The 20,141-nt window shown below is 40.0% G+C and overlaps 2 protein-coding genes across 3 annotated transcripts; both read left to right on the top strand.

Annotated features, from left to right (window-relative positions):
- The first annotated feature begins 1,156 nt into the window (after positions 1–1,156).
- mtmr2 (myotubularin related protein 2) lies at positions 1,157–10,518 on the top strand. 2 transcript variants are annotated; one of them, XM_063485791.1, is made up of 16 exons: positions 1,157–1,401; positions 2,985–3,087; positions 3,188–3,211; positions 3,320–3,383; positions 3,468–3,562; positions 3,638–3,739; positions 4,019–4,123; positions 4,937–5,020; positions 5,105–5,254; positions 5,362–5,550; positions 6,408–6,593; positions 6,683–6,889; positions 6,970–7,062; positions 7,164–7,277; positions 7,451–7,627; positions 8,666–10,518. In XM_063485791.1, exons 1-16 carry the CDS (start codon positions 1,322–1,324, stop codon positions 8,828–8,830), a joined length of 1,938 nt encoding a protein of 645 aa, XP_063341861.1. In that variant the 5' UTR covers positions 1,157–1,321; the 3' UTR covers positions 8,831–10,518. The 2 variants fall into 2 exon arrangements, with proteins under 2 accessions (XP_063341861.1, XP_063341860.1); XM_063485790.1 differs by having other exon boundaries at positions 1,158–1,401; positions 3,317–3,383.
- Positions 10,519–14,410: 3,892 nt separating this feature from the next.
- Positions 14,411–19,357, top strand: fam76b (family with sequence similarity 76 member B). The gene is made up of 10 exons (XM_063488064.1): positions 14,411–14,933; positions 16,285–16,349; positions 16,458–16,512; positions 16,644–16,799; positions 16,878–17,062; positions 17,178–17,228; positions 17,309–17,386; positions 17,489–17,624; positions 17,709–17,810; positions 18,191–19,357. Exons 1-10 carry the CDS (start codon positions 14,847–14,849, stop codon positions 18,278–18,280), a joined length of 1,005 nt encoding a protein of 334 aa, XP_063344134.1. The 5' UTR covers positions 14,411–14,846; the 3' UTR covers positions 18,281–19,357.
- Positions 19,358–20,141: the final 784 nt, after the last annotated feature.

Genomic DNA, 20,141 nt, shown 5'->3' with positions numbered 1-20,141 from the left:
TTAGCCGCTCCATGCACACAAACATTTCATTCTAAACAGTGTAGAGATCTGCAGTCAACCCTTTATTTCTTTATGCAGCCATCTGTCATCGACTTTTTTCTGCTTATCTTATTCAAGGGCACAGGGGCGCTGGAGCCTGATTTAGATTTCTGTGGGAAATCGTAACGTAACCGGAAAGCCTTCTTAACCCTACACCGCAACCTGACCTGCACCTCTCAAGAAATATAGCTACACTTCAGGTCGATGCACACTGCAACAACTGAATGACATGGAAGGTTACAGTGTAGATTTAAGACGGGTTTCGGTTGCAGTAGAAGGTACAACTTGGATTTCCTGCAGAAGTCTAAATCAGGCACATCCCAGCTGTCATTGGGTGAAAGGCACAATACACCCTGTCAGTCTGTCACATTTCTTGTGGAATTTTTTTTTTCAATAAAGTGTCTTCATATTAAACTGCTTTATGAACCCTTAAAAATAAACAGACTGAAAAATCAACAGCACATCAATCACCAGGATACTGTTATCATATACACACAAAACTTTCCAGTAAAATAAAGGTGCAAGTTTTATGTTAATCTTATCCGAACTACATGTTCCACTTCATCAAGATTAGAAAATTCCCAGTTTATTACTCATTGAATGAATTGTCTGTAATTATGCAGAATTGTTGAACAATTTGAGCACATTTAATTTTGGTGTATTTCCATGCAGATGCAGCTTCTCCCTTCTTATTAAACCTACCTGCATACAGTAGACTTCTTGTCTAAAATCCATTTTGCATTTGAAATTATCAGCTTCATCTCATTCAATATAAAGTAGCAGTATAGTCAAACAAATGTGACTATTTCTATTGTTCTTGCATTAAGTCTTTCATAAACACGATGTAAGTTACTATCAGTACTAAAGTTATTTTTACTGCACTTTAGCCATTTCATTATTCCAGCATTCATTATTATGGACCCAAGGCAGTGACGTTACCCACGTGGACCTTGGGTGGATAATTAGACAATTTGTACGTTTTCATTAAAATAAGAAGCATTATCCTATCATCCACTTTCTACTGCGTAGCCAGAGGTTTGGCACGAGAGAAAAGCGTTGCATGCGATCAGTTGTAGTTCCACAAAGAGACAGCAGAGGGCGCGCCCTCCAACGATCCTGCCTGTGACGGGGATTGGGAGGCTTCTGGGAAAAGATGGCAGCTTCCTTTTGTTTGTGGGGATTTGCTTCACTCGGAGGAGGGATTTAAAAGCGTTCAGTGGCTCTTTAGCGGTAAAGTCTTGACTCGCAATACCGGTTATCCAAACGCTTGAAGAAGGAGAACATGGAGAAGAGCGGGAGTGTCGACAGCTTGGGCTCGAAGCGCTCCTCTTCCCGACAGCCGAGTGTAGATTCATTGTCCAGGTAGCTAAACCCACCGCCAGACACCGCCTTTTAAGCTAACTAAAAGTTTTGACACTATCGGCAGGGGTTAGTTATTAAGGCTTTATAGCTAAAGTTAAGCGTGTCTAACTTCAGTACACTTCTTGTAAGCTTTTCAGCTGTGACTAATGTTATCCACCAGTGACGGTGTCCTACGAGCGCTACGAGACCAACGCAGCTTAAACTGTAAATTAGGACAACGCAGTTTTATCGATCCGCTCCAGTAATCACTCAGGCTGTGATGTGATAGAAATGTAGAGTGTAGAGTGTTTGCCCAAACACTGTCAAACTTATTTCAGTCCATGGACAACATAGAGCCCAATTTGCGCTCGTGTGGGTCAGACAAGTTAAAAACATGTTATCAAATCATCAAATATTTTTTATAACATTTTCTTCACAGCCACGTCTGATTTGCCTCAAAATGTTCTGGTTGGGATATATCTAATAATTGCTGTGACGTTTTAGTTTCGTATAACAGATATTTTTGAAGATGGATTAAAAAAGAAGTTCCGTCGTTTTCACTGGCTCCTTTTGCCATAAAATTGAATCGGGATCTGCAATTAAAAAAACAAAACAAAACAAAACACAAAAAATCCCTCTCAAAATGGGTTAATTAAAATACAGTAAATAAATATGTAAATAAAAATCTCATTACAAAAACAACTAGTTTCAGTTTCTTTTGCGATATAGTTGTATTTTATAGTACTGCAAAATAAAACATGTACAATAACTTTTTGACATAAAATTCTTAGTTGAAAAAAGAAAATGCAAATCTCATTCAGCTTTCATGTTGGATTGAGCAAACATGACAAGCTCTATCACAAAAACACCATTAGATAGTCTAATACAGATAGATCAAAATTCTGGAGTTTCCAGATGATATTCTAATTATAACTGAGAACATAATTTAGTTTAGTCAAGTATATGTATATTTTTCATTTCTGACAATTACTTTATAGGCATGCATATAAAGTAGGAGTCTGATAATTCAGGTTAAGTTTAAGATATGCTCAGAGGTACTTAAAAATGCAGCTGTTCCAAGGTAATATTTTTTGCACATACAAATGAATATAGAAAAACTATTAAGAAAAATGAGAAAGGGATTAGTAGCTCATTCCATGTGAGTAGTATTGCAAGGTCAGGTACGTGTGCACATGGTGAAATCAGTAGTCCGACACAAGACACAAACCCCTCGCCCTGATGTCACCGGGTGATGAGCATGCTGCCGGAATTGTAATCTGTTTTAAAATGTTACATTTTTGCATTTTTAGTGTTAGTATCTCGTATAATTTTAAACTTAACCTCAGTTATATGACTCCTTGAGGGCAATGTGCATGCCCAGATCCGTCAGAGTGGATCTGGAAAATGAAAAATATACATTTAACAAATTTTTTCTCAGTCTGAAAAAAAAGGGCCAATCTCAACAGATGTCTCTGTTTTTTTTAGTCATTGAGTCTTCTGTCATTACATATACGTATACGTATAGATACGTAAAAAACTCCCTCAAAAAGAAAAGACTGCACCTCATAAATGGTTCTCACTTGTGTGATGTCACTTTCCACCAGCACTTCCACCTCTCGCTCTGACCGCTCTGCCCAGGCCAAACCACCATCTGCTATGTCCTCGGATTCTGTGTCCACCTCTGCAGAGTTTTCCCCAGAGCTCAGGGTTAGTGACCTGCATATGTTTCACCACTATTATTTTTCTATTAAAATTTTTTTTTTTTTAATTTAAAAACTGAAGCGTGGCTCTCCTCTTCTTTTTGCAGGTCAAGCCCAAAATATCTGCCAAGGTAGATGATTTTACACATTTAATTTTACCCATCCTATCCTATATGTTTGAGTAACATTTCCAGTCAAGAGACCACTCAGAACTAAAGTGGATGATATGTTTCCAGCAGGCCATCAGAGATTCAGACAAAGAAGAACCGCAGTTGCTTCCAAATGAAACCGTGCAAGACATGGGTAGGTTTCCATTCAGCTGCAATTACAGCCCATCAAAACAGCAAAAATGCATCATCACCTTTATCCTCTTGTTTTTATTCATAGCCCAAGATGTCACCTACTTCTGTCCTTTCACTGGAGCACTGAGGGGAACTGTGACTGTCACCAACTACAGGCTATTCTTTAAATCTATGGACAGGGTATGTTATTGATTATTTTTAATTTGTATTTTGAAGATTTATGTTTTTTTTTGTTAATGTCTGGCTGATTTCCAGGAGTCAACATTTATGTTGGACTTGCCTCTTGGGGTGGTGAGTCGCGTGGAAAGGATTGGAAACGCTTCGAGTCGTGATGTGTCCTATGGGCTGGTGTGCAAAGTGAGTAAGCTTGTGAAGGTTGTAAAGAATTTCTTCTTTTGTTTTTGATTTACAGAATCACTAAGTTGCAAAATAGCCAAGTAGTTTACAGTTATTCAACTGAGAAGCAGAGACAGAGCTGTGTAATCTCTGCCAGAGATAGCCCATTAAGAAATAATGAAGTTTTACAAAGATCTACTTCTACGTTACCTTTCTTGGTAATAACGCTTGACTGTGATGAAATGATACAGCTGCTAGCCCTTGAGTTTTTCCATGATTTGCTGCCCTGCATTTCTACAGGATATGCGTAATCTACGATTTGCACACAAACAGATGGAGGACACGCTCAGGAAGTCCATTTTTGAAGTGCTGATGAAATTCGCTTTTCCTGTTTCCAATGGGCTGGTAAGTACTGCCCAGCAATGCTGTTGCTGACATTATAGCCCTGCACATACAGTACCGGGAAACGTATTCGTGTATCCTCTATGTAGTCCTCTGAAAAACTAAGTTCAATTTTAATTCAATTAGATTTATATAGAACCAAATCACAGCAACAGTTGCCTCATGGCACTTTGTATTATAAGGTAAAGACCCTCCAAAAATACAGAGAAAACCCCAACAATCAGACGACCCCTTATGAGCAAGCAAGCACTTTGGCAACATTTGGAAAGAAAAACTCCCATTTAACAGGAAGAAACCTCCAGCAGAACCAGGCTCAGGGAGGGCCGGCCATCACCCGTGACCGGTTAGGGGAGGAAGACAGGACAAAGACACGCTGTAGAGGAGAGCCAGAGAACTAAAGTATTTTAGAGTCAAATGTGAAGCCATCTGTTCAACAGTTAAAGCTTAGCCTTAATTGGGTCATGTAATAAGATAATGATCCCAAGCACAGCTGCAAATGTAAAACATAATGGCCAGTCCAGACCTCAACCCATTTGAAATGCTGTGCCTAAACAAATACCTGTAAACCTCAATGACCTGAAGCAACGTGTTCAAGAACAGTGGGCTAAAATTCCTCCACCATCATGCAAGACACTGATAACGTCATACAGAAAATGATTATGTCAAATTGTTGCTCTTAAAGATGGTTATATAAGATACTGAATCGTGGAGTGTACTTGGGTTTTCACAGGTCTAACTTTCACAGGTCTTTTACAAAGTGCACAAACTGTTTTTCGTGTACAACCACCTGAAAAATGTCTCCTCCACTCTCCACAGCAAATCTTTGCCTTTGAATATGGGCAGGCGTTTCCTGAAAATGGATGGAAGGTGTATGATGCTCTCTCAGAGTATAAAAGACAGGTACTTAAGTTATGCAGAATGCTTTGTTAAATGTTAAAGGAAACACTCATAAAACCGGTTGTTTATGTCTTTTTTCTTGTCAAGGGTATACCCAATGAAAGCTGGAGGATAACTAAAGTAAACGATCACTATGAGCTGTGCGACACGTACCCATCAACACTGGCTGTGCCTGTTAACATACCAGACGAGGAGCTGAAAAGAGTCGCTGCCTTCCGAGCAAAGGGAAGGATACCGGTGAGTGACCGTATTTTTCAGCGGTACTATAATTACTATAATTGTCCGTGTGTGCGCCCGGCTTGCAGGACAGTCTGTGCTGATATTCTGCTACACATTATTTAAAGGTGTTGTCATGGATCCATCCAGAGAGCCAGGCAACAGTGACACGCTGCAGTCAGCCGATGGTTGGGGTGAACGGGAAGCGCAGCAAAGAGGATGAGAAATACCTGCAGGCGATCATGGATGCTAATGCTCAGTCACATAAACTCTTCATTTTTGATGCCAGACCGAGCGTCAACGCTGCTGCCAACAAGGTCCATTTTCTAAATTATATTTATTTAATGGGACCCACTTTACATTGGGTTACAGTGATTGATACATATGTTAAACATGGCCAAAGCTTCAAATAATAACAATAACAATAATAGTAATCCCAGTGAGCCAAAAGGTCAGGTTTCAGACTTTTCTTAATGGTCCATTTCAGACAGTCTTTTTCTACTCGTGGATGTTCATGATGTCAAAGAGAGTAGCTATCCTTAATGGTGATCTCATGTGCATTATTGGAAGGGGAAAGAGAGCTGAAACAAAGTTTGATTCAAGGCTTGTTTCAAAGCGTGGATGAAAGATCTCCCAATAGATTCTGAAAATAAACACGAAAGTCCAAAATGAAGAGGCCCGTATGGAGCCGTAGCCAGATTTAGATTCTTATCTTTTATTATTTGCTGTGCATCATCAAGCACAGTTTTGAGTTTTTAGCTGTAACCCCTAACCCTAACAATGCGTTGTCTTTGCAGATTAAAGTAAATAAAGTGTGCAATCTGTACTATATTTGAGCAGTAAGGTCAAATCTGAGCTCTTTGTCTAGAAGAAGTTAGCTATTTATCTCAGTTCACTAGTTTCTATTGTGGCGTGCCTACAGTGGTGTAGTGGTTAACGCATTCACTTGGCAAGCAAAAAGGTCCCTGGTTTGTTTCCAGCTAGAGACGCAAATCCCCTTTAGGACCGCGTCAGGAAAGGCATCGGCATTAAAAACTCTACCTGCTGTGGTGACCTTGCTGCTTAATGTAGCTTCTACTCATACTGTCTCGTTGGCAATAATTTAACTGGATCTGTTTTTCTGTTCTGTGCCCCGTGGATCTTAGTAACCACTGCATCCTCTACTTTTCCCCAGATGAAAGGGGGTGGATATGAAAGCGAGGATGCCTATCAAAACGCTGAGCTGGTTTTCTTGGATATTCACAATATCCACGTGATGAGGGAGTCGCTCCGCAAGCTGAAGGAAGTTGTCTACCCCAATATCGAGGACTCCCACTGGCTCTCCAATCTGGAGTCCACTCATTGGCTTGAGCACATCAAGGTGAGCATAGTGACCCATCGGTTGGGAAAGGACATTTTAAAAATATTGCAGTGATAATGGTTTGTGTGTTTCTGGTGCTATGTTTGTAGCTGATCCTGGCTGGAGCGCTGAGGATCGCAGACAAAGTGGAGTCGGGGAAAACGTCGGTTGTGGTGCACTGCAGCGACGGCTGGGACCGCACGGCTCAGCTCACCTCCTTGTCTATGCTCATGTTGGATGGTTACTACCGCACCATTCGCGGCTTTGAAGTGCTGCTTGAGAAAGAGTGGCTGAGCTTTGGTCATCGCTTCCAACTGGTAAACTGATTATTTTTCCACTTCGGCCCAGCTGGAAGTCTAGTTTCATCACTGATTCCTTATGCTCCTGTTTCTGGCAGCGCATTGGTCACGGAGATAAGAACCACACGGATGCAGATCGCTCACCTGTTTTCATTCAGTTTATTGATTGTGTCTGGCAGTTAACTCGTCAGGTAAGTGACACATATTGAGTTAAGGTTCTGAAATGTTTAGGAAAAGGTTCTTTCAAGAATTGTAATCAAGCTGTTTTTTGTTTTGTTTTTTTAAATTCAAGTTTCCTGCCGCCTTTGAGTTTAATGAATACTTCCTGGTGACCATCCTGGATCACCTGTACAGCTGCCTGTTTGGGACATTCTTGTGCAACAGTGAACAGCAGAGGTTAAAAGAAGTAAGCTCATTTGGTTTCTCAGTATTTTATGATTTATTTTCCCCCCTCTCATTATCGTTTTACTTGGGATAATATAGCTTAATAACTAGCATAATACGAATCAGAAATGGCACAAGAATGAATGAGTTTTTCCCTCATATGGTTTGTGTAATCACCTTCCTTTTTTGTTACAGGAGATTCCCAAGAGGACAGTCTCATTGTGGTCATATATTAACAGCCAGCTGGAGGACTTCACCAATCCTTTGTATGTGAACTACTCTAACCATGTACTGTTCCCAGCAGTCAGCTTACGCCACCTGGAGCTTTGGGTTGGCTACTACATTCGCTGGAACCCACGCATGAGACCTCAGGTACGTCAGGAAGACTTGCTGTTGTTTGGACTTCACTTGTGTGATGATCGTTGCCCTATACTCGCAATACATTCCTCTACTTGCCAACTGGGAACACCTGGGCGCTTTCCAGACTATGCAGGTGTGGCTGCCACTCCATTCTGCTTCTCATTCACCTACCTACCGGCCACCACGCATCAACTTAGTTTTTCTTTAGTTTCATTATGTTGTTTTTGTACTGACAACCATACTTTCAGACTCATCCCCACCCTACACGACTGATCTTAGTGATTTTCACAGCTCATTAGTTTTGCATTTAAATTATGCAAGTTTGCACAAAGGCCGATGGATACCCACCATTGCGGTGGCTCACAAACGGCACTGAAACTAAAGCTGACGTCACATCCACTGTCGCTGGCCATTTCTGCCAGTCATGCACCTCTCAGTTTCTATAATGTGGTGTGTTGTGCTGTTTTACTGAGAAATATCTACTGAAGCTCAGATTCACAGAGGGAGATGTTACAGCAGTTTGAAAAGATAAGACTCTGGGAAAATATCCAAATAACTTTGGATTAAAAAAAACATCCAATTTCTTTGCTTCTGGTTTTGACTTCTCTAATATCCATGTGCTGATGTGGCAGTATTGTCTGAGTGGCGACACCTGCTGTTCAGGAGAATACTGCAGTGTTCAGTGTTCACACTTCGTCATTGGCTTATGAACCAGGTTGTGATAAACTGGGGACTCGTCCAGGATCTGAAGCTGGGATGCCTTGCATAACTAAAAAAATGTTGCAATCTGGGAGGAAACTAAGGTGATGTGTGGCATGGTAGCAGGCAGGTAGATGAGCAAGAAAAAGAATGAAGTGTCAACTACAGCTTTATCGTGAGGAAATTCACAGTCTAGGTAATCCCAGATGAAGAGTCCCTGCCCTGTCCACCTGGAACTGGGAACACATGTAGAAGAAAAAAGTTGAGAGAATAGGGCAGAGGTCGGCACTCATCCATTTAATTTTAGTCAATGAACTTTCTTTTGTTTTTTTCCTACCTCCCTTTTACCAGGAACCAATTCATCAGCGCTACAAGGAGCTATTAGCAAAGCGCGCCGAGCTGCAGAAAAGGGTAGACGAATTACAGCGAGAGGTGGCCAATCGCTCAGCTTCCTCCGCCTCTGAGCGGCCAGGCTCGCCCACACGCTCCATCACTCCGGTGCAGACCTTTGTTTGACGCTACTCAACCCTCATGACGGTCACAGAAGCTGAACCGCACCCGTGAGAAGGTGTCATACAGCAGTAATCAGCCGCTTTGATACACTACCACCAAAAGTCAGAATAAGTAGTATTTGTTACTGTATTTGCATCTCTCACAGGTCATGTAGAGCCTGCTTGCAACAGAAGTGTCTGTCTCAGACCACCTGCCTACAGCCATATGTATTCCTCCTCTGAGGTTGAGAGGATACGTACCCAGAATAGCGAGGACTGTTTAGCATATCGACCTACCTACAATCAGTGTTTTGTTTTAAGTACACTAAATGTTTATGCCTTATATACTTTATAGGAACACTTGCCTCATTCCTTGCTATTGATTTGAAAGCACTATAACTGAAGGAACCGTGAGGCTATACAGTGCTGCTGAAGTGATTTTTAGCACAAGGAAACACGGACTAAAACAAATTGTTGAGTTGATAAATATTAAAATGAAATGTAGCTTAAGGGCTGTGATGTTAGCTTCTTCTAATATTTAAAAAAAAGTAGTTCTAGAGTGCATTAAAAAGCAGTTAGGGTTAGCTTCACAAATCTTTTTAGATTGTTGAGACCAAACGTTATTTGTCATGCGTGACATCTCACCAAGTGGTTTATGTTTTGTAAGTTTCCTTTTTCTAACTACTTAACATTATTTATTATCTTTGGTTCCAGATGTGTATTTATAACTCGCAGACACCTTCTGTCTTGTGTCGTGAATTGATTAGCTGCGTCTCCATGCAATATTAATAAGCTGCAAAGATTATGCAATAGCTCATTTGTCCCAGGAGTCCTATGGGAACAATTCTCGCAGAGGCTTTTTAAAGCTATTATCAGCCAATCTTTTAGGCAGAAGAATGTGTAACTACACAAATAATGGGCTTTTTATGTAGTTTTGCAAATTTGAATAAGTACCCGTGCCTTGTCCTGAATGACTGGGAAAATGACAAAAGAACAATGTGCAACAGTAAAGATGGTTTCAGCCTGTAGCCTTTTTGCTGCGTATTCAAATAATTGCAATAAAGCTGCAACTCAAGGATTCAGTATGGTTTGTCACATTAGCATGTTGCTAACAACAGCAGCATCCTCCAGTCAATTTCTTGGGTTTTGCGGTTTTGTGTTTCAGATATTAGCCAACTCTAATAACACTAGCCCTATTTCTGATCATGATCTTTCCATAAAAATAGGACAAAGAGTGCCTTTTACTGTAAATTAAGAAGGATAAAAGTCTGGAATTTACAGTGTGACTGTGGGGTAACCTAATACCAAATTACAATCTGAAAACATTCATTTATTCTCTCTGTTTTATCTTTCTATATTAGCGTTAAGACATCCGTCACCCAGTAATAGATTCTTCATGTGACTTTTACATTTAATTCATGCAGCTATATTTGTATGTAAATCAGTGCTGCCACTGATCTTGATCGTTGCAATCCTTTTAAAATGCACAGCTGTCTAAGTGACACCATTCCATTGGGGTTGCAAAGAGGCTGCAGTCCTGTATGCACTTCATTAGATCAACACTTGAATTTGGAAATTGATATACTGCAGTGATCAGGAACATCCAACTGTACTCTCAACTGCCAATGTGTTAAAAAGTTTAATAAAAGTGCTGATGCTGTGTAGTCAACTTTTGGCCTTTTTTGTTTAAAAAAAAAAAAAAAAAGCATTGTGCATATGTATGCATGTGTATACTATACAAGAAGCTTGTAGCTTGAGGCTTGTAATTAATTACAATACAAACAGCTATTTGTGAACCAGAAGTCTCCTAATTCTGTTTGCGTTAAACAATTTCATCAAGAAAGACTACAACTGAAGGTATTTCCTCTATCTCAATTTATGTATTTTTTTACTTATTGGTTAGTTGTTCCAGTACACAATATCAAGAACCTCACTTCACTCATAGGAGACCTTGCAAATGTAAGACGATCAGAGCACTCCTGGAGCGACACTTTTTTAAAACTGAGAATTTGCAGGTATAAAATTCATAGGGATGGTTTCGCGTGTAGTACTCAACTGTTACACGGGTGAGTCCATAGTGTTGTCGTTTACATGTTTAACAAGCAAAAGATTCCTGGTTCATATTTGGGAGAAGACACAAGTCCCATTATGGTTGCAACAGGTGGATCAAACCAGTAAAGACCATGGTGTATAAACTTTACACTTTCTATACAAAAATGACAAATCATGAACGTCTTTATATGCAATCTGTTGGGTTTTATTTGGGGTTTTTTTTTTTTAAACATACAGAAGGTAAAACAGTAAACAACTGTTTTTTCAGTTGTTTACTGAGGATATAGAGTTTAAGATTAGCGTTTTAAAATTGGTTTTGTTTTGGTTTGTGACTGAATCACATCCAGTGACTGGAAAGCATCCGTTTGGCAACAGCTTAATTTCTCAACATGACAATGATCCCAAATACACTGCCAATGCAGTAAAAGCATAGCTGAAAAGAATAATATGTAATGAAACCCTATCAGTCAAGCTTGCTACTGGATATACTGTATTTCCATTTATGTTTGCAAACAGGAATGGTTTTATAAGTGGAGGGCATTTACTTTTTTTTTCCCACTAGTTTTATATTTTGCAACTCTTCCAGCATGGAAGTTATGAATGTTATACTGCCTGTAATATCAATTAGTATGACCAATTTGGTGGTGGATCAGCGGAGGTGGAAGCGCCTGGCTTAAAACAGGACATATTAGCTGCATTTAACCTTCAGTTACTCTTTATATAGTTAGGTAGGAGTCAGGCCATGTTTCTTTTTAGCTGAAAAACATTACACCCAGGTAACCTGCTGGGTTATAAACGTGTTTCCCGACTATGTTTGCTACCCTACAATCCGTCCTGCTCTGTAGTAAAATCAGCGATATCTGACCGTCCTGTTGCTCCCATTGAAATGTATACAGCCTATTTAAAATCTAAAACTTAACATTGTCCGTAGCCTGCTGTTGTTACCACCGTCCTGTTTGAAATGTAATGAGAGAAACTGGTTATTTTCTCATATGTGCATGTGCCGATATTGAACCCAAGGTACTAACTAGCTAACTGACTGGATGCCCATTAACCTTATAGCTCCTGTTGTGTGTGTGTGTGTGTGTGTGTGTGTGTGTGTGTGTGTGTGTGTGTACAGAGAGACAGCCAGGTTCGTAATGGATATGAGGAAGTTTTTTTCAAAAAAAAGGAGCCACATTCAGGTAAAAGTGTAAGATCAAATGATCCATCAATAAAGGATAATGTTGGATCAGTGTTTCAATATTTATATCTTTTATTAGATGTACATGTGGTTTGGTTATTTGCCTTTTGGTTGAAAGTACACTGAGAGAGGACTTTTTTTTATTAGTGATCTTAATAGTATTTTTGTAATCTAATTGAATATAATCTATTTGTGTATGATTGTCAGTCCAAAGAGGGAGAGAGGAAAGAGGAGAACATAAGGAGAAAGTACAAGGTCAGGAAGAATCAGGTAAGAAAACAGGCAGGGAATACTAACAGGCAAAACAGAAACTGTTAAACTGGCAAAGGAAAAAAAAAACTAATTTTACTCATATAATCTGGAAGTTGTGTTCTCCCTATATTAAAGCTGCTATACAGAATCTGCAAAACAAACTGGGTTGTCAGCCCTGGCACTGCATTACCATATTGAGCTTCAGTCAGAGGAAGTCACGGTTGCCAAAAACTTTTTGAAGCTCAAGAGTGAGACTGGTGCCATTCCAGATATGTTAACATTGTACAATCTTCTGGATAATCAGATCTTCCCCACACTGAAAACTGTTATTCAGGTTGCCCTAACAAACCCAGTTAGCAGCTGTAGCTGTGAAAGGTCTTTTAGTGTCTTAAGTCAGCTCCATACCTGGCTGAGAAGGACCATGGGTCAAAGCAGACTCCAGCACCTGGCTGTGATGTCAGTTGAGAAAGAGATGCTTGAGAGAGTTGACCACCAAAATGTGATAGACAGATTTGCCAACCTCAAGGTGAGGCGACATAAGTTAAAAGAAAAGAAAAAAATCTGCAGAGCCATAGTAGTATCTGCAGTAAAGATCTTTTTATACAATGTATACATTGTACCATAGGCCAAGGTGTCTCAATTTTTAAATTTTTTTTAATAATATTTGTAAATTCAAGGACTCTTCCATTTTTGGAGTGTATTTTTTTATGTGTCTGTATTATATTATATATACACTTTAAAAGTGAATCTCTGTCCAAAAAATGCACTCAGTTTACTTTTTACTCACTGTGAGCATCATTCATTATTCTCCCGCAGTAAATAAAGTTACGACATGTATTTTTCTTTAATTCAATCCATTCTTCTTTGGCAGTAGTAGTCTTTTGCAGCATTTAAATAACCTTTATCAGATTTGATGGTTTTGTTACAGACTTTTCAAAAGTGTTTTGCTTTTCTTTCACAAATGTGGGATTAAATTGTGTTAAAATGTACAAAACAGTCATGTCATGTTTTGTGACGATGACCCAGGCACAGAGAGACTTGATGAATTTAAGAATCTTATGATTTAATAAAGAAATTTGCAGACTTGCACAGAGATGGTAAAATTATGATGACTGATAATGGAGATGAAGACAACAGACGATGAGGACAGGGAGGAACAGGGGTTTAAATGCACCAAGGAGACAGTCAGAGGGAACTCAGGACAACTGGAAACATTTAAGGATGCAGGGACTGACAGAGACAGGGAAGAAGTCTCATCGTGACGAGTAAAGTTTACCTTGCCTGGATGGGCAGCTCTCTGGGTGCTCAGCACCCCCAAAGCTCTGATCCTAGAATCGCCCCTGGTCCTCGGTTCTTATTGGTGCACAACAATGCCCAGCCTCATGTGGCAAATGTATGCAGGCAGTTCCTGGAGAATGACGGAATAAATATGATTGACTGGTCCTCATGCTCACCTGACCTAAATCCAGTCCACATCCAATCCAATCCACATAAATCAAATAGCACACTTCTGGGATTTTAAGTTTTAGTCCATCAGACTACTGACAGTGTGAGGTGCAAACTGACAGCAGTTTGCACCTCACACTGTCTAGGAGCTCAGTGATGCCCTGATCCAGATCTGTGAGGAGATCCCCCAAGACCCCATCCATTGCCTCATTAGCGGCATGTGCAGATGTTGTCGGGCATGATTGCAACCTTTTTTGGGGCCATACAAACTACTGAGTTTCAGTAGTTCAACTTGCATATATACAAAAAAGCTGAAATAGTTATTTTAAACAGCATAGAGACATCTGTCTGGGATAGAAAGACTGGAAAACTGTTTAGAAGTACAGGTATTAGAAGTACAGGTATCAGATACTGTTTCGGTTCCTGATAGCAAAACATACACAGTGGCTATTGGATCGAATAAGACAACATTATTATTGAATCACTCTTTGAAAAATACCATTCTTTATTTAAAAATTATATTTCCATTGCACTCCGGGTGTAGCGTGTGAGAAGAAGAAAACGTGTTAACTGAATCCTGGCACGTGATTGGCTCTGCAGATTTCAAACTTAAATCCCGCGTGCGGCTGTTGTGTCGCGATAGGTTTCCTTTCTTCTTCGGGAGCCGTCGGCCGCTTCCGGTTACATGACGACGACGGCGTTGATACAAAAAGAGAGAAGGAAAACACAAGGAAAAACACCTTTCTTGGCGAGAACAGCGGAAACTTAATACAAATCGCCAGATTGCTGTTAATGGATTGCTTATGTGTCAGCATAACTAACGACTGCTGACAAGTTAGCTTGGCTGGAAAACGTATGAGCAGTGCAAGATCGCAGATATTTGGAGTTTATTGTTCTTCGCCTGCTTCCTCCAGCTAGGCTATTTCTGTGTTGCTCTACGCTACATAGCCAAGCTAGCTAACGTTAGCTAACGCTGGATGCCAACACGGTGTGTGCTCCTGGTTGTCAGTTAGCGAGCGGTTAGAAAGGAAAGGAAACCGCGCTGTTAATCGCTTTACCGCTGGACTCCGCTATCCGCTTCTAGCTCGTTGGTTTTAGTTGGGGGAGAATGGCAACTACGGCATTGTACGCCTGTACGAAGTGTAACCAGCGGTACCCCTTCGAGGAGCTGTCGCAGGGCCAGCAGCTGTGCAAGGTTTGGGAGTGTATGTGTGAGTGAGAGAGAGAGAGTCTGCTTGCAAATAAGAATCAACAAACAATCACGACACGAAAGGGTGAAGGAGTGTGCGGGTGTATTTTTTTTTTGTTTGTTTTTTTTGCCGCCGGGGTGTCACGGTGCTACAACAAGTAGCAGGTTAGACAGGCTCACATTATGTAACAAGTTGGAAGGCAACCGTATTAACGTAACCATGTTTAGATCACTCTTGTACATCGTGCTCTTTATTAAAGCGCAACAACACAACCATACCACATGTTTACCTGTTGAATATTTGTTCCCGGTAAATTAAAAAAAAAAGTCGATTACATGTTTGGTAGTCTTTCTCGTTTATAGCTGAGGAGCAGAGTTGGTTTATTGGCGAAGGAAAAAAATATTTAAATGGATAAAACCTTGAAGCAAACCTGGCTGATATTTCCTTTAGATGTTTTCTTCCATATGCCATTGCTTTTCTTTGCATTAGTGGCGTGCGACACCAACCAAATATAGAGTCAGCATGGCCGATACCAGTACCGTTACTTTTAACCTGTAAAGGTAGCTTATGTAGGTAGGAAAGAGCAGTGTGTCGTGATTTATGAGATGAGTAGTCTTCACTTGGCTAATTCTGAACAAATTTTAAGGAACACTAAATCACCGTTTTTACTGTCCACAATAATTAGTTAACACAATAAAACATAACTTTCAGCTGTTCATCGATTTTGAAACTTGGTCTTTTGTAGAGCTGGGATATAAATGTGCCTGTCTCTAAAGCACTTTGGGTCAACTTCTGTTGTTTAAATGTGCTATAGATTATGAGTAACATAGATATGACAATCAAAACAAAAAGCCTCAGACATTTTTCACAGTGCATGTTTGAGGTATATTTTTTCATTTCCAAAAAATAATGTATTTAGCACAATTTAGAGGGCTACATACTGAACTTAAAGGAACACTTATATCAATCTCATACCAATACCGGCTTTGGTGTCGATACAGTCACTGTTCATATCGATCTGCCCACCTCTACTAGATTAACTGATAAATTCAAGATTATTATTATTTTTTTTTTTAAGACCTAGACATTGTCACAAAAAGTCTGTTAAACCATGATTGTTCTATTAATAATGCCTTTGTTTCCCTCAATGGGAAACCCTACTGTGACATTATGCTGGGTTTGTATAGAGAAAATTTACATTGGTGTTTTCACAGATGTTGTAGCAAGCGTACAATACGCACCACCTACAATGCAGTTTCCACTGTAATAGACCGCAGTAGTGCTGTTTGTTTGTCACCATTCACCAGCAGACAGTCGTGTGCCACAAACTGATATTTCTTTGTTTTTGTACTGCAGGAGTGTCGCATCGCTCACCCAATAGTGAAGTGCACATACTGCAGATCTGAGTTTCAGCAGGAAAGGTGAGATGTTTCACTTCCCAGTGATGTTTGTTCAGCTTTCATTCACGCCAATTCAATGAATTTCATTGCAGCTTGTTCTGGCTTGAAAATGGTCTTTATTCTTTGCAGTAAAACAAATACAATCTGCAAGAAATGTGCCCAGAACGTCAAACAGTTTGGAACGGTGAGTAGCAAATTTCTCCTGTTTTTTGTAATACTAGCTGTATTTGCTGGGCCCTGCTTCACTTTTTGCATTTTCTTTTTTATTATTATTGTTTATTTATTTATTTATTTTTGGTTTGTTTGTCTTTGCAGCCCAAACCTTGCCAGTACTGTAACATTATTGCAGCTTTTATCGGGACAAAGTGCCAGCGTTGTACTAACTCAGAGAAGAAATATGGACCTCCACAGACCTGCGAACAATGCAAACAGCAATGCGCCTTTGACCGTAAGGAGGAGGGGAGGAGAAAGGTAAGAGCCAGAATTGCATGCAGTCTACTGTACAGTTTAGTAGTAAGTTTTATGAGCTAATATCACCTCCTGTTTCAGGTGGATGGAAAACTTCTGTGCTGGCTCTGTACGCTTTCCTACCGCCGTGTCCTGCAGAAGACTAAGGAGCAGAGGAAGGGCTTTGGTTCCTCCAACTCTTCATCCCTGAATGAGAAAGACCACCACTCCAGATCGCACCATCATCATCACCATCACCAACACAGACACAGCAGTTCTCACCACAAGTATGTCATCTGTTGTATCGCCTCTTTTCTCGCATGTTTTGTCCCCAGGCTGCTCAGTCAGCCCTTCAAGTTTAAAAAACACATAAATGTTTTATGTGTCTGTCATATGCTGCAGGCTGAGTGGGAGCCTGAGTCCTGAGCAGGAGCAGGGACTGTGGAAGCAGAGGTAAAGCTGCCTTCTTATTTAAGGCTCTTATTGAGTTTTTATTCCCAGAGTGAACACTTCCTTTTTCATCTGCTCTGCAGCCATAAATCGTCTTCGATCCAAAAGGAGACTCCAAAGAAGAAACCAAAACTGGAGATGAAGCCATCCAACGGGGACAGGTACAACAGATGTAGCGCATTATGTGCTATATTATGGTTACATATGTTTTCCTTTATGCCGTTCCCATTGTTGGCTTCATGCTCATTTCCTTCTCCCTCTAGTAGTTCCATTACCCAGTCTATGGATTCAGGGGGAACGGACAACTTCATTCTCATCAGCCAGCTGAAGGAGGAAGTGATGTCACTGAAGAGACTTCTGCAGCAGAGGGATCAGACCATCCTTGAGAAGGACCGAAAGGTAGGTTAATCTGCCTCAGCTGACCTCTGCTTTTGCTTTGTTTTGTTTGAGGGGTTGATTTCTAATGACCAAATTCTCTCGTAGCTCACAGAGCTCAAAGCAGACTTTCAGTACCAGGAGTCAAATATGAGAGTGAAGATGAATCAAATGGAGAAATCGCACAAAGAAGCTATGGAGCAACAGCAGGTAGGAATACATGTGTGACACTGAGGGCTTCAGGTTCTTACTCCTCATTAGTATTAGTATTCACCTGTGTCGGTTTTAATTGCTCAGCTGTTTCCAGTAGGTGTGGTAATGTAGCCATTTGATACACCAGAGAAACAATTCATGGGAATTATGTTCTGCAATGATGTAAAGGTTAGAATGGATTAATATTATGATAATAAAGGGATGGTTCACTGTCAGCTGATCCATTTCCGTCATGATCATCAAACGTGTCGGTCTTAAATTGTCTTTATAGTTATTTTCTAAGTGTAATAGTGTAAAAGTGTGCATGTTACTAATTGGATTTTTTTTTAACCGTATATGCCAACATTTATAACTCATTATGTATTTTGTTTCCACAGGCTAAGAACAGGGAGTTGATGAAACAAGTGGCTGCCCTCTCCAAGGGAAAAAAGTTTGACCGGACAGGAAGTTCACTACTGTTACCCTAACAATAGGCCGGCCAGGGTGACAACACAGAGCGGCTTCATTTTTTGTAACACTGTGAAAGTCTCTCTCCTGTGTTTCCTCATTGCCATCGACATCAACTACTTCTAAATTGGTAAAAAGCCAGAGACCATGTTGTACATGGAAGTGAAATGTTAAATCAAAGAATCCTTCTTTCTCTAAATAAATAAATCAACGTATTTTAGATATTTTCTGGCGGCTTTTCCACTGGATCATAGGATATGACTTTGGATGTGGTGGAGGATGAGTCCTCTTTTTTTTTTTTTTTTAAATCCAACACTGCCGGGCCAAAACAAAAACCATGGTGTGCATACAGTATGTGGAGAACGTTGTCAATGCAGCCACTTAATTTTTATGGATGTCATGCATTTTATTTATTCAACTGTGTTTCTTAGCTTTTTTTTGTATGTCCTCACAACATACTAAGAGAATATCCCACATTTTGGGGTTTTCTTCAATAGTAATTAGTTATATTTTTCTAAATGGACGCGATTGTGGAAGACAGATGCTCCTTAACGGAGACCATGTGCAACTTTACAATGTATGCAAATGTGGGAAAGGCGACCACTGAGCTGCTGCTCGACAGTAGAGAAATCTCTCGGTTAATGATTCATAAAAATAAAACCAACCAATGAGCACTCAGAAAGGCCGTCTCTTGGCTGCCCAGTTTCTCACTGTGTGACAGCTGTAGTGCTTTGCTGTTTCTCTTTAGTGGAACGATTGTAATACTGCATGATTTTACTGCCAGATACCGGATGGCTTTGTGGTCAGACTTTTTCTTCCCCTGCCCCTCTTTTAATTAGTTTTTTAAGAATCACTTGTAAATGTATCACCGGGGTCAGCCAATGTATTTAAACTATTGCTTGTATCTGTTTTAGTGAGTACAGTATGTGTATGGTAAGGCCAGTTGAAATTAACATGTCTGTAGAAGATGCTTTTTAAACAAACACACCTATCACCCTACATTACTGGGCTGGTTTCATACTGTGGTGTCCAGGATCACTTTTGTACTTTTTTCCAAACCAAGTGTTTTAAAACTATTAAAACTGGCTAAACTGTTATGGTGTTCTCTTTGACTTTTTATTTTATTTATTACTCAGCGGGCCTTTATTATTAATGCATAGTAGTTCACCTTTATGAACATGTGGAGAAGAGGGAGAGTGAATATACTGGGTGAAGGATACTGAATTTAGACCTGATGGTAAGGGATAGGGTGAGATGGAGGCAGATGGAACAGCTGAAAGAAGAATGCTTGAGTCCATTGAGTGAGGAATCACATCTGTGTCAAAGCAAAAAATATGTACGGATTGTAATGTTTTTAGTAGCTTCCAGATGTGATTATGCACTCCCTGTCACCACCAGCAGGTAACTTTTTACCAATGGGCTGGGTTTGATTAGTGTTGTTTTTGCTTTTCATATTTCTTTTTTCTTTTTTTTTTAATGCATCACAACATCACCCAGAGGTATCGTTGGGTATAAAATTAAAGTACAGACTGACACTGGTTCAACTTTGGTTGACAATTCCTCAAAATAATTCATAGTTTTGACGTAAAGTCATTGCAACTGTTCGCATTCTGTTGATAGATTCTTATTTTAAACCGGAATTGACTGTACCTGTAAAGCGGTAGTATCAAATACTTGACATCTAATATAGAGAACAAATAAATAATATCTGGTGCACACAAGTTGTTCTAATTTTTAGAACAATAAAAAGTGAAAACCGTAAGACCAGTAAGTTTTGAATTCATCTTGAAAGGTTTTCAGTAAACACTGATTCCCCAACAGCTTTAGGGACGCCATGTCACAGAAAGTATTTTAAGATGTGTGTACTGTAAGGGCATATAA

Source organism: Pelmatolapia mariae, linkage group LG10_11 (assembly GCF_036321145.2).
Source record: "Pelmatolapia mariae isolate MD_Pm_ZW linkage group LG10_11, Pm_UMD_F_2, whole genome shotgun sequence".
Lineage (NCBI taxonomy): Eukaryota > Metazoa > Chordata > Actinopteri > Cichliformes > Cichlidae > Pelmatolapia > Pelmatolapia mariae.
Note: the sequence above shows the minus strand (reverse complement) of the source record. Positions and strands in the feature narration are given on the sequence as shown.

Excerpts from the sequence above, each read along its gene's own strand:
- mtmr2 (XM_063485790.1), top strand. The coding sequence starts at position 1,322 with ATGGAGAAGAGCGGGAGTGTCGACAGCTTGGGCTCGAAGCGCTCCTCT. Across the intron at positions 3,384-3,467 it reads TGAAACCGTGCAAGACATGG|CCCAAGATGTCACCTACTTC; the intron begins GTAGGTTTCCAT and ends TTTTATTCATAG. Across the intron at positions 3,740-4,018 it reads CCTATGGGCTGGTGTGCAAA|GATATGCGTAATCTACGATT; the intron begins GTGAGTAAGCTT and ends GCATTTCTACAG.
- fam76b (XM_063488064.1), top strand. The coding sequence starts at position 14,847 with ATGGCAACTACGGCATTGTACGCCTGTACGAAGTGTAACCAGCGGTAC. Across the intron at positions 16,350-16,457 it reads TCTGAGTTTCAGCAGGAAAG|TAAAACAAATACAATCTGCA; the intron begins GTGAGATGTTTC and ends TATTCTTTGCAG. Across the intron at positions 17,387-17,488 it reads AAGCCATCCAACGGGGACAG|TAGTTCCATTACCCAGTCTA; the intron begins GTACAACAGATG and ends TTCTCCCTCTAG.